Source organism: Girardinichthys multiradiatus, chromosome 6 (genome assembly GCF_021462225.1).
Source record: "Girardinichthys multiradiatus isolate DD_20200921_A chromosome 6, DD_fGirMul_XY1, whole genome shotgun sequence".
NCBI classification, from domain to species: Eukaryota; Metazoa; Chordata; class Actinopteri; order Cyprinodontiformes; family Goodeidae; genus Girardinichthys; species Girardinichthys multiradiatus.
The window spans coordinates 34,602,712-34,616,228 of record NC_061799.1 but is presented as its reverse complement, the minus strand read 5'-3'; the positions used below and the strand labels follow the sequence as shown (position 1 = coordinate 34,616,228).

Sequence of the window (13,517 nt, the reverse complement as noted above, 5' to 3'; positions counted from 1 at the left end):
AAAGCGCATCAAGATTGTTGTGGCCCAGCCAGAGATAAAAACAAGCCAGAACATGGACTGAACTGTACACAGACACAGATTCTGATAGAAAACTCTGCACCCTTAAATACAGCATTAGCCTACTCTTGTTCCAGCCCAGGAACAATGAGTCACAGCTGGAATCCTTGTGAAGTCATTCAGCTACGATTTTCCTAGCTCTGCCTCATTCTCATTTACCAGTATCAGCCCAGCTGTAACATTGGAGGGGGGAGCTCGTGAAATTGAAGGTCTTTGAAACTTACTGGCGAGGATAAGACTATACTACTTTGAAGAGTTCATGGATTCCAAGTTGACTATGATTTGATGGTATCCATAGATCGAGAACAACCACAAGTAAGTATAATCTGCTATTAGAGTACCCAGTGATCTTGCTAAATGGGCAATTATGACAACCTGTCTTCAACCTTTCTCTTTGAGTTTCTGCAAAAAAGCAATCTGAGCCAGAGATGCCCCAGAAGAGACTCTGTCTCTCTCTCACGTCGGGTGAAGAGGCTTCCTTCCGCCTTCCCGGAGAAGAGACAGGAATCACAGCTCTGCCTTCCTGTGTGCCAACCCAGCATAAACTTCTTCAGCTGCTACTTAGAGTAGCCACCATGGCTTTTTTGTTTGTGCCCAAAGACACCTTCACTAACCAAACCAGCGCCCTTTGACCTCCTGTCCTCCTTCTGCGGAATGGTTCGCGTAAGAAGTGGTGTTTGGACAGAGAAAGTTAGTTTAGGATGAAACAACTTGAATATTGTTTATTTCATGATGTTATTGCTTTGTATTTGGTTGAACTATTTCAGTGCTAGTAGGCAATCTTCTCCGCCATTATAAACCGACCTCTAAGCCTTGCGGCTACTTATTTGTTCCGGATTGGCCATAAGGGGCTGCCAGGGCACATTTACACCTTTAAATTTGTATTAATGGTACTTCAAGGACATGTAAAACTAAGATGGTTAGTAGAAAAACTACTTTGCTTTGTTAGCTAAAACCGCTAAAGCTAGCGTCAGTCAGGGTGAATTTTTTCATTAGACTCGTCGCCATCTTATGAGAGCCCATAGACATTCCTCTCGGCCATTTTATTAGTCCATTACTTCATGTGTTGGCTAGTTAAAACATTAAGATCCTTGATTTCTGATCTAGCGAACATCAGTTTCTAAATATTGTTTACTAAAATATGGATAGCTAATTAAACAACATTAAACAATTATCCAAAAATATTATTGGTTTCACATCCAACAAATAATATTTCCTCAAACATTATTTTACCAAAATAAGGATGGTAAATTAAACATTAAGAATTAATTATCCAAAAAGGTTGATTTCTATTTTGGTAAATCCTTCTTTAAAATATTATTTTATTGAAATAATATTTTACTTACCTTCTGATTTTGCATTGTTACTTGTTGTTTGAAGACATACCAATTGTTATCCTTAAAACTAATTTGAACTCATTTCCAAATTACTCAATATAAACCTTGGTTCTTAAACATAATTATCCACATATCCAACTGTCATATAATTGCATAATTTGTTCCTCGTCCTCGTCGTCTTCCACTCTTCCACATTATCCGGGACCGGGTCGCGGGGGCAGCAGACTCAGCAGAGACACCCAGACGTCCCTCTCCCTAGACACCTCCTCCAGCTCCTCCGGGGGGAGCCATAGGCGTTCCCAGGCCAGCCGAGAGACATAGTCCCTCCAGCGTGTCCTGGGTCATCCCCTGGGCCTCCTTCCGGTGGGACATGCCTGGAATACCTTCCGAGGAAGGCATCCAGAATAGATGCCCGAGCCACCTCAACTGGCTCCTCTCGATGTGGAGGAGCAGCGGCTCTACTCCGAACCCCTCCCGGATGGCCGAGCTCCTCACCCTATCTCTAAGGGAGTGCCACCCAACGGAGGAAGCTCATTTCAGCCGCTTGTATCTGGGATCTCGTTCTTTCGGTCATGACCCAAACCGACCCAAAAAGGAGAGGGTAGGAACGTATAAATCGGTAAATCGAGAGCTTCACTTTTCGGCTCAGCTCTCTCTTCACCACAACGGACCGGCACAGCACCCCCATTACTGCGGCAGCCGCACCAATCCGTCTGTCAATCTCCCGCTCCATTCTTCCCTCACTCGTGAACAAGACCCCGAGATACTTAAGCTCCTCCACTTGAGGCAGGAACTCCCCTCCAACCTGAAGAGGACAAGCCACCCTTTTCTGGTCAAGAACCATGGCCTCGGACTTGGAGGAGCTGATCTTCATCCCAGCCGCTTCACACTCGGCTGCTAACCGCCCCACCGTATGCTGTAGGTCTTGGCTAGAGGGGGCCAGCAGGACCACGTCATCTGCAAAAAGAAGAGACGAAATCCACTGGTCCCCAAACCAGACCCCCTCCGGCCCTTGGTTGCGCCTAAAAATTCTGTCCATAAAATTTATGAACAGGACCGGTGACAAAGGACAAATGGAGCACCCCCCACAGGGCACCATGACGGACACAGTCGAATGCCTTCTCCGGGTCCACAAAACACATGTGGACCGGTTGGGCAAACTCCCATGAACCCTCGAATACCCTGCAGACAGTGTAGAGCTGATCCAGTGTTCCACGGCTGGGACGAAAACCTCTGAACACAAGGTTCGACTATCGGCCGGACTCTCCTCTCCAACACCCTGAGCATAGGCTTTACCAGGGAGGCTGAGGAGTGTGATCCCCCTATAGTTAAAACACACCCTCCGGTCACCTTTCTTATGTCCCCAAAAGCCACTCAATGTTGAAGAGGCGAGTCAACCATGACAACCCTACAACATCCAGAGACTTGAGGTACTCAGGGTCGATCTCATCCACCCCCGAACCCCTGCCACCGCGGAGCTTTTCAACCACCTTCAGCCTGGGTGATGAAACAGTCTAACCCCGAGTCCCCAGCCTCTGTTTCCACCAGGGAATGCGTGATGGCAGGATTGAGGAGATCCTCGAAGTACTCCTTCCACCGCCCGATAATGTCCTCAGTCGAGGTCAGCCGCCTCCCACCCCCACTATAAACAGTGTTGGCGAAGCACTGCTTCCCCCTCCTGAGGCATTGGACAGTTTGCCAGAATTGCTTCGAGGCCAACCGGTAGTCCTTCTCCATGGCCTCACCAAACTCCTCCCAGGCCCGAGTTTTTGCCTCTGCTACAGCCCGGGGCACGGCATGCTTGGCCTCACGGTACCCGTTAGCCGCCTCAGGAATCCCACAAGTCAACCACAGCCGATAGGACTCCTTCTTCTTCAGCTTGACAGCGTCCCTTACTGCCGGTGTCCACCACCGGGTTCGGGGATTGCCGCCGCGACAGGCACCGCAGACCTTACGGCCCCAGCTACGGGCAGCAGCATCGAAAATAGATGCGGAGAACATGGTCCACTCGGACTCTATGTCTCCAACATCCCCTGGAATCTGGTCAAAGCTCTCCCAGAGGTGGGAGTTGAATGCATCCCTGGCCGAGGGCTCCACCAGACGTTCCCAGGAAACCCTCACTATGCGCTTGGGCCTGCCAAGTGCACTGATGGACACCCTTATGTTTGCACATGGTGTTCATTATGGACAATCCGTGACTAGCACAGAAGTCCAATAACAAAACACCACTCAGATTCAGATCGGGGAGGCCATTCCAACTGTCATATAATTGCATAATTTTTATTGGTTCCTTTGTTCCTTTATTTGTAAATAGTTCGTCCGTTTTCTTTATTCCTTTATTTTGCTCGGTAGTATTAGTTGAATTGTACTAGCCTAGTAATACGACGGAGTATTACAGCCTGGGGATGAGATTTATTTTTTTTTAAATTAAGAAAATAAAGTCGTAATTTTTACCAGAATAAAGTTGTAACATTACAAGGATAAAGTGGTAATATTACGGGAATAAAGTCACAATATTATGAAAGTAAAGTCGTAACATTACAAGAAAAAAAGTAACGGCAGCTCATCTTCAAACAGGCTATTTCATCCAAGTCCGTGTGCTTCTTTCTTCGAAACAGACAGTCATATGCACAATCGTTTCAGTCCTGATATTAGTAATAAGTTGATGTGTAAATGATTAAGAATGTCTTAATTTTTGAAGCCGATACTAGTATAACTTCATAAGATGCTCAACATTCCTCATTTTAATGCATGGAAAACCTTTTGTGAGAATTGTCATATAAATTACGACATTATTCTGCCTTTTGTAATTTTCCGACCTTATTCTCGTAATTTAAAAAAATAATGTTAACCTAGCCCTAATACTCCGCCGTAAAGAGTTTAATTGAAATTTGTTTAACTCTGAGATGAATGGAGCACTGCACAGTGCCGCAGTTGGTAGCACTGTTGCCTTGCAGCAAGAAGGTTCCGGGTTCGACTCCCTTTCACTCTCTTTCTGCATGGAGTTTGCATGTTCTTTCATGCGTGGTTCTTTCCGGGTACTCCGCCTTCCTCCCACAGTCCAAAAACATGCCTATTAGGTTGATTTGTTTCTCTAAATTGCATATTAGGCATGAATGAGTGTGTGCATTGTTGTTTTATCCTGTGTGTGTCAGTGTTGCCCAGCGATGGACTGGCGGCCCGTCCAGGGTGTACCCAGCCTCCGGCCCATAGACTGCTGGAGATAGGCACCAGCTTCCCCGTGACCCACTATGGAAGAAGCAGTAGAAAATGTCTGACTGACTGACATTAAATGGTTTCTATTATGTTACACCACCATCAGAGACGCTTATCACGCTTATCACGCCGTCCCACGTGCTGCACTGGGCCAATCCGACCACATCATGGTCCACCTGATTCCTGCATACAGGCAGAAACTAAAGCTCTGCAAACCTGTTGTGAGGACGTCAAGGAAGTGGAGCAGTGAGGCTGTGGAGAATCTCCAGGCGTGTTTAGGCTGTACAGACTGGGATGTGTTCAGGACTACTACCAACAGTCTGGACGAGTACACAGAGGCTGTGACTTCCTACATCAGCTTCTGTGAGGACAGCTGTGTACCATCATGCACCAGGGTGAGTTACAACAACGACAAACCCTGGTTCACAGCTAAACTCAGAAGGTTAAGACTGGATAAGGAAGAGGCCTTCAGGAGTGGGGACAAAGACATATACAGAGAGGCCAAGTACAAGTTTGGCAAGGCAGTGAAAGAGGCCAAACGACTGTACTCTGAGAAGCTCCAAAACCAGTTCTCAGCCAACGACTCTGCGTCTGTCTGGAAAGGGCTCAAGCAAATCACCAACTACAAGCCGAAAGCCCCCCACTCCATCAACGACCGACGCCTCGCCAACGACCTGAACGAGTTCTACTGCCGCTTTGAAAGACAAAGGGACAGTCCTGCAACCATCTCCCACGACGCCCCCCAACAGCTGCAGCCACAATCCACCACCCCCACCTCCCCAACCTCAAGAGGGGCCTTGGCACCTCCAACCCCCACCAGCCCCCTACCCACGCCGAGGACGGCTCTTTCCATCCAGGAGAGGGACGTCAACAAACTCTTCAGGAGACAGAACCCCCGGAAAGCTGCTGGTCCGGATTCTGTCTCACCAGCCAGCCTGAAGCACTGCGCTGATCAGCTGTCTCCAGTCTTCACAGACATTTTTAACACCTCACTGGAGACATGTCATGTGCCAGCCTGCTTCAAGTCCTCCACCATCGTCCCTGTTCCCAAGAAGCCAAGGACCACAGGGCTTAATGACTTCAGACCCGTCGCCCTGACCTCTGTGGTGATGAAGTCCTTTGAGCGCCTTGTGCTCTCACACCTAAAAGACATCACCGACCCCCTCCTGGACCCCCTGCAGTTTGCCTACAGAGCCAACAGGTCTGTAGATGATGCAGTCAACCTAGCCCTTCACTTCATCCTCCGGCACCTGGACTCCACAGGAACCTACGCCAGGATCCTGTTTGTGGATTTCAGCTCTGCCTTCAACACCATCGTCCCAGCTCTGCTCCAGGAGAAGCTCTCCCAGCTGAGTGTGCCCGACTCCACCTGCAGGTGGATCACTGACTTCCTGTCTGACAGGAAGCAGCGCGTGAGGCTGGGGAAGCATGTCTCTGACTCCCTGACCATCAGCACCGGTTCCCCCCAAGGCTGTGTTCTCTCTCCTCTGCTCTTCTCCCTGTACACCAACAGCTGCACCTCCAGTCACCAGTCTGTCAAGCTTCTGAAGTTTGCGGACGACACCACCCTGATCGGACTCATCTCTGATGGTGACGAGTCCGCGTACAGATGGGAAGTGGACCATCTGTTGGACTGGTGCAACCAGAACAGCCTTGAGCTCAACGCTCTAAAGACAGTGGAGATGGTTGTGAACTTCAGGCAGAACCCAGCCCCACCTGCCCCCATCACCCTCTGTGACTCCACAATTGACACTGTGGAATCTTTCCGCTTCCTGGGAACCATCATCTCCCAGGATCTCAAGTGGGAGCCAAACATCAGCTCCCTCATCAAGAAAGCCCAGCAGAGGATGTTCTTCCTGCGGCAGCTGAAGAAATTCAACCTGCCAAAGACTATGATGGTGCACTTCTACACAGCCATCATTGAGTCCATCCTCACCTCCTCCATCACCATCTGGTACGCCGCTGCTACAGCCAAGGATAAGGGCAGGCTGCAGCGTGTCATTCGGTCTGCTGAGAAGGTGATTGGCTGCAGTCTACTGTCGCTCCAGGAACTGTACACCTCCAGGACCCTGAAGCGGGCCGGGAAGATTCTGGCTGATCCCTCCCACCCCGGTCACAGACTCTTTGAGACTCTCCCCTCTGGCAGGAGGCTGCGGTCCATCCGGACCAAAACCTCACGCCACAAGAACAGTTTTTTCCCATCTGCCACCAGCCTGGTTAACAAAGCCCGGAAACCACCCTGACATTCCCCCTTTCCCCCACACCCCCCCTTTTTTTGCTGACAGGACACCTGTAACCTGTAACTCTATGAGTTACATTAACGCTCAACTTGGACTCCTGCTTTACTTGCACAATGATCACCTGCACTGTTGTATTGCTCTTGCATCTTATACTGCTCTATATTTACTCTCACTCACTTAAAACTGTGCACTTATATTTATATTATATTGTAGATATGTTTGTACTGTTTAACTTGTACTGTATTGCACCAACTACGCCAAAACAAATTCCTTGTATGTCCAAAAACGTACTTGGCAATAAAGCTTTTCTGATTCTGATTCTGATTCTGATTAATACATTATTTTATTTTGGAGAGACGTTGTTGAGAATTTATTCTATACATGTGCAGAGTTTGTTGTTTAAGAATGCCAGTGCTCAAATCATTCTTTCATCTATTGTTTCAATACCACCACCATATTGGGCTGGTATTCCCAGAACAACACTTGACAGACAATTGCACAACAAGACGATCTTTGTTTGCACCAAGTATGTAAAGGAAGTATGTAAAGAAGTTCATTAAATATATCAAGTTCTGATAAGCATTCTATACAAAAACTCCAGGTTTTTAACATTTTCCCACGAGGGTTTGCCAAAATTGAGTTTTGGCAAAACTTGAGTTATATTATTGTTAGACTGTGCACCACTTCTTGAGTGATTGCACTTCAGCAACATTATCTTTCTTCAAAATATGGCTATGAAATGCTTCAAAACATTTTTTAAGAGTGTGATAATGGCAAATACTATAAAACAACAGCTCTGCAGATGGTCTAAAACTCTTCAATTGTGTTTATTTTTGTTGAAGGGCAACTGAACAATTTCTCAACCTGGTTCCAGTGCCTAACCCACCCTGATCAAGACAACGTTGCCCTTCTATAGCATTAACACTCAACTCAATTTGACGGTTTTGAAAGTTTGACATGCCATAACTCTGGTTTATTAAAACTCTTATATTCCTGGCATCCTGACTTTTTCTAAACCTGTGTCTTGTGTATTCCTATGTCTCTATTTAAAAAAAATAAAAAAAGTAAAAAAAAAATCTAAGTATTTCTACCTCTAACTACCACAGCCGCTATTTTGACGGCCCTATTATTTACATTGATATTTTTTTCCCACGGCTGAGTATACGCGCGAGCGTTGCCTAGCAACCGCCACTCTGAGAAAGAGATTGTCGGGATCCTACAAATGGCTTCCAGAAGGATATTTTTTGCTCAAGAGGCATTGGAAATGCTTCAAAAATTACATGATTGTGATTCTGGGGTCGAGAGGGATTCTGACGGCTCTTGGTCAGTATTCAGTTCCAGTGACAGCGGGTCAGAGAGTGAGCCTCCGCCGGCTAAAAAACACAAGTCGTCCCATTAGCAGGAGGTTGTGTCGCATTATTTCAAGATAGTAAAAGACTAGCCTATGTAACGATTTTAGCATTTTAGGCTACAGTTTACAGATTAGTAAACTAATAATATATAAACTACAGCAACAGTGCTACAATCAGCGCAGGTTCAGAGATAGGGAGACGAGCCTGGTGCCCAGTGTCCAGCCATAAACCCAGCAATCCAGCTCACTGGCAGGAGAGAAACTAAAAAACAAGGTACTGATAATGGAAAAAGAAATAAACAATAAGTTCGGTCATAGATATAGTAGCCCAGTAACAACAATCTATTCTGTGCTTTACAGCATTTTCAATGCAGGACGAGCGCACACCTGGGAAGGAGGAGGAAATAGGAAAGGATGGCACTGTGTGGACAGTGGTAGGGGAGGAAGAAAGTAGAGAGAGGCATCAGAGCCACAACACGTTGACAGAGCGCCAGTTCCAAGGTGCCCAGACCACGTTCCTCTGCTTGGTGGATACCAAAATGCTCATCCACGTCCAGGGCTGCAGGATGGCTGAGGCCCGCAGAGTTTTAGGAGATGATTCTTCCTCGGACATGAGTGTGGATGAGCTGAAGGCATTTTTAGCACTAGTTTATGTCCGCGAAGTGATAGGGGGGCGGAACATGGAGCTTTCCAGCTTTTGGTCAGATTAGTAAAGCTTTTTTTTTTAAATGTACCCGCTACTCTGTATTATTTTTCAGTACTGTTTATAAATAATAATAAAACTTAATAGGTTTTGATCAAATACTATTACTAATAATTCTTGTCAAAACCATAATTTTATAGCATGCAAGAAAACCTTTAGTATTCTGACCAATGTAATGCTAAGACGTCATCACTTGACAGGCTTAGGAGTTCTAGTGTTAACTAATGCTTGACCTTTGTTGTAGAGTTACCACATCTTTGCTTAAAAAGTTTAAAATGTTAAGCTTAAGAGAAATTCATTTACTTTCTACTTAAACACTAATGATTTCCTAAATTAAAAATCTGGTCATATAGTACACAGACAGATCTAAAAGAATGTTTTAAAGAAAGCAAATTATGTCAAAACTACCCAGCATGAGTCTGGGCTCACTTGTGAAAACATGAATGCACATAACCAGACTGACTCACCAGGATAAACAACTGTTAAATAATTTTCTATTCAGCATGGGTGCATTTGCTGCTTATAGCAATCTGTCTCACCAGGTCCACTGCAGCCTCCACAGAGCCCTGCAGACAGTACATTTTTTCCTGGAACAGTTGGTAAGGCCCTATTATTTTCAGCAATGAGCTGCTAGTTACCCTGAGGCCACCAGTTATCATAGAAGCAGGACTTTCCTTATGAGTAGAGGATGTTCTGCAGCATTTTCAGCTGGCACATGTGCTATTCTGAGTAATATATGAAAATGATAGTCGGCTGGCAGGTACACCATCTTTAGACCTTTTTGTAAATAGAAGGTCATGTCCTAATTTGTCCTTTAAATGTGACTAATGATTCAGTTTTTCAAAATTCAGAGATAAAAAGTAAAAAAAAATTATCACCAACAGTGATGATAAAGATTTTTATGGTCTATTTTAATAATATTGGACTAAAATAATTACTAAAGGATTAAACTAAAATAATGCAATGAAAATGCAGAACAACTGCATCTGAGTTGTAAATGACTTAAAGCAGTTTACAAGTCAAACAGATCCAATTTATATCTTATACTATAGAACCTAAAAAGGTCCAAATGTATTTCAGCCCGATCCAGTTCATTCCAATACACTAACCTTTTCCTGACTAATAGAAGTCAATGTTTCTCATTTTTTGGTAGAGATGTTCTTTTTCAGTCAGCCTACTTGAACCTATCAGAGAGGTTCAAATTAGGTAATTTCTTGATTATACAGGTTTGACAGTAATTGGGGGTGGTGTGGAAATTGAACTAAGCGTTCCATAAAATGTGGTTAACCATTGTTTATTCATGATTTAACAAGGGGTAAATTAGGGGGGTAGATTACTTTCCCACAAAAGGTCAGGCTGGTTTGTTTTTACTGTTAAATTAGATCCTTTAAAACTATTCTGTATTTACTAAGATAATCTTTGATGTAAAAATGTGTTTCATGATTTTCAACATGTAAGTGTGACAAAAAAGTGAAAATATGTTTGCATGGGAGCAAATACTTTTTCATTAGGTAGATTATCTTGCTTTAAAATAAATGTTAAGACTGAGCTACAAAATTTAGTATGCTTGGCTACATAAATACAAAGAAGCAGGGTCTGAGGCAGGTAACACAGCTTGTTAGGCTCCCATTGGTACTTCACAAAGAGTAGAATGAGAATGGCAGAAGAACTAACATCATGTACACATAATGTTTGGTGATAAATTGTAAACCAAGAGTACAGTAAGAGTACTGAAACATAATTTTAGCATTATCGTTAATGTTATTCTAACAAGCAGGAAGGGAATGATTCGTCTTATTTTATTTGCAGTGGTTCCCTTAAATCCCTCACACACTATGTCTGTTTTCACTCATATTTTCAAACACTGACACGCAGATCGGTTGGCAACTTGGGGTTAAGTGCCTTGCCCAGAGTCACATCGATATGTGGCGTGACGAAGTTGAAATCAAATCCCCAACTTTCTGATTGCAAGATGAGTACTCTTCCTATTGAGCCCTAGTTGTCTGTCCCAAAAAGCATCATGTGTAGCAACAATGTTGCAAAAAATAATTTTACCTGAAAAAACTGTTTTATGGACAATCAAGAGCTTGAAGGTAAGAGGTTCAGTTGTGGTGAAGAAGCTTAAGAGTTTCCAGCAGTACAGTATTACGTTGGCACCAGCAAAGGGCTTGCTAAACATTGGCAGCAGGTGGTTATTATTGCATCTGCACTCACAGTAAAGAGCAGACCTTTGAAAGACTTCCTTTGGGCAGGAAGAGCAGCAAAGACATCACTTGACTCGAAGAACATCATCAAGGGCAGATGAAAATGTAGTAGCTTCTCATCCAAAAAGCAGGCATAGTGACGATAGTGATGACTGACTTCATGATCAGAATATTATAAACTCTGGACCTGTCTGAAAATTTACAAGATCACAACTTCACTGAGAACCTCCAGCCATTGGATAAACAAAGACCCAGAGAAAATGTTCAGCCCAAAGCACCAGTATGTAACAGGAAAGTTGACATGCAACATGCCAGAACAAAATGTTTGAGTCATAAAGTAGAGTCAACACTGTTAATATTGAGTCTTTACAGATACACACACACACATGCCTAAGTATGTGGGCGCAGAAAGTTTTACACTTTTTTTTTTAACAGTTTTCAATATACCATTAGCTGGCAGTAATTATGTTACTTTGTTGGTTTTAAATTCTCTGATTTTATCATAGTATACAGAACCTGAGTTTTATACGTTGCTGAGCAAATATTGCACCTACATAAACACGTTTTACATGAACAGATAGGAGGGCATGATCCCACCTATAAATCTGCCACATTATCTCAGAACTGCATATTTCATAAGTAGCTTAGCATTTTCCAGCCCTTTTGATCCTGTTTTAAATAACACTTTCACTGTCTTGAGGAGGCCATGAATGGAGTAAACATTTCAAACCTGTCTCCAGCAATTCATTGTTTTTCTCTGCAGCCAGAGGCAAGCATTAATAGAACAGCCCATTTTTATGGCATGAGAAACATTTTTTTTTTACATCCAAGATCTGCAAAATAAAAGCTGAAAGCCCTTTTTAAAAATATGAAAAGGATATTTGAAGGGAATACTGATGTACCTGCAAAGTCAACTAGTTCTTTGGAGCCTATTTTAAACTGTATGTTTGATTCCTGAATATAAAGTCCATGAAATTAAAACTTTTAAAGCCAAATAAGACTTATTGTTAATATTTCATGGGGTGAACTTCAATAGCTCAGAGGAAGTGATACTTACAGCTGGACCAGGAGCTCCAATCACACCCTGGAGACCTGTTGAGCCTGGTGGACCCTAAAAGAAAAACAAAAGGCAACAACAATGACAGTTTGCTATATCAGCTGTTAATGTGGTGTTATGGAAGTCAATGTCAGAAATGTTGCTTTCTAAACCTGATAATTATGAAAAATGAAAAAACAAATGCATCCATCACCCTGGAACTGATCACATTTTGTAATGTTACAACGTTTTGTGGTAGTGGGTTGGTATTTGGCTGACCAACACTGCCTAGTGCACAACTATCAAGTGGAAGGTAAAATTAGACGTGGCTTTAAAACTTTCTTACAAACAAAAATCTAAAAAATATCTTTGTACTTAAGAACCTCCAGTCAATCCTTTGTAGAATTGCCTATTGGGGCAATTACAACAGTTTTTACAGTCTTTTATGGTTTGGTGACCTGATGTGCACATCCAAATTAGTACTTTTTTGCTTTTTCTGCAGTTCAAAAAAGATCATGCTCTGTCAGATTAAATGAAGGACTTCTGTGAAGATCAATTTTCATCTCTTCCCATTGACTGTATTTTGATCTGACTTTGACTCTTTCATAGCTCCGGCTGTATGTTTTGGGGGTTTGGTCCTGCTTTAGGGTGAAACCCTGCCCCAGACTCAAGTTGTTTGCAACCTCTTGGTTTCATCTGACTGGAGCACCTTGCTCCTCATGTTTGCTGTTCCTAAACAATTTAGCAAGTGAAGAAACTGCTCTCCAACATAAGTTTGTTCCATTTTTAATGTAGGCCAGCAACTTATGTTTTGCTCCCCCCTTTCTTTGACCCCAAAAACTAAATCCCTGTACAACAAATTCATTTATCTGTTCATTTCATTATACTTCTAGATGCTACATTTTAGTTTCACCCTAATTTACCTGTGAGTTGATTGGATCCAGCTCACCCTGTACTCCAAAGATTGATCCTAGTCCTCCATAGTTACCTCTGGGATGATCTCTGACTTAGGCTGTCCTTGCCTAGTCTGTGAGTTTAGCTAGACATCCATATCCTGGTAGGCTTGCAGCTATTTTCAGATGATAGACTGAACAGTTCTCTAAGAGAGGTTTAAAGCTCAGGATATTGCTGTGTAACCTAACACGGCTTTAAACGTCTCCACAATTTTATCCATGACCTGTCTGCTGTGATCCTTGGTCTTCATGATGATGTTCATTGGTGTCTTCGTAAGAAAACTCTGAGGCCTTCCCAAATCAGCTAAATTTATTCTGCTATTCTTTTTACTAATTGTGTGACTTCAAAAGGCAATTGGTTACACTGGATTTTATTATGTGTTGTCAAAGGGGGACTGAATAAGATGCACAAAAACTTTT

General features: G+C 43.5%; 1 protein-coding gene across 1 annotated transcript in view; it reads right to left on the bottom strand.

Annotated features, from left to right (window-relative positions):
• The window catches only part of LOC124869853 (collagen alpha-1(XI) chain-like), a 133,644-nt gene that overhangs the window by 27,038 nt on the left and 93,089 nt on the right, over nt 1–13,517 (bottom strand). Inside the window, exon 45 of the mRNA XM_047368016.1 lies at nt 12,166–12,219. Coding sequence (XP_047223972.1) covers nt 12,166–12,219 — 54 coding nt within the window. The remainder of the gene's footprint in view (nt 1–12,165; nt 12,220–13,517) is intronic.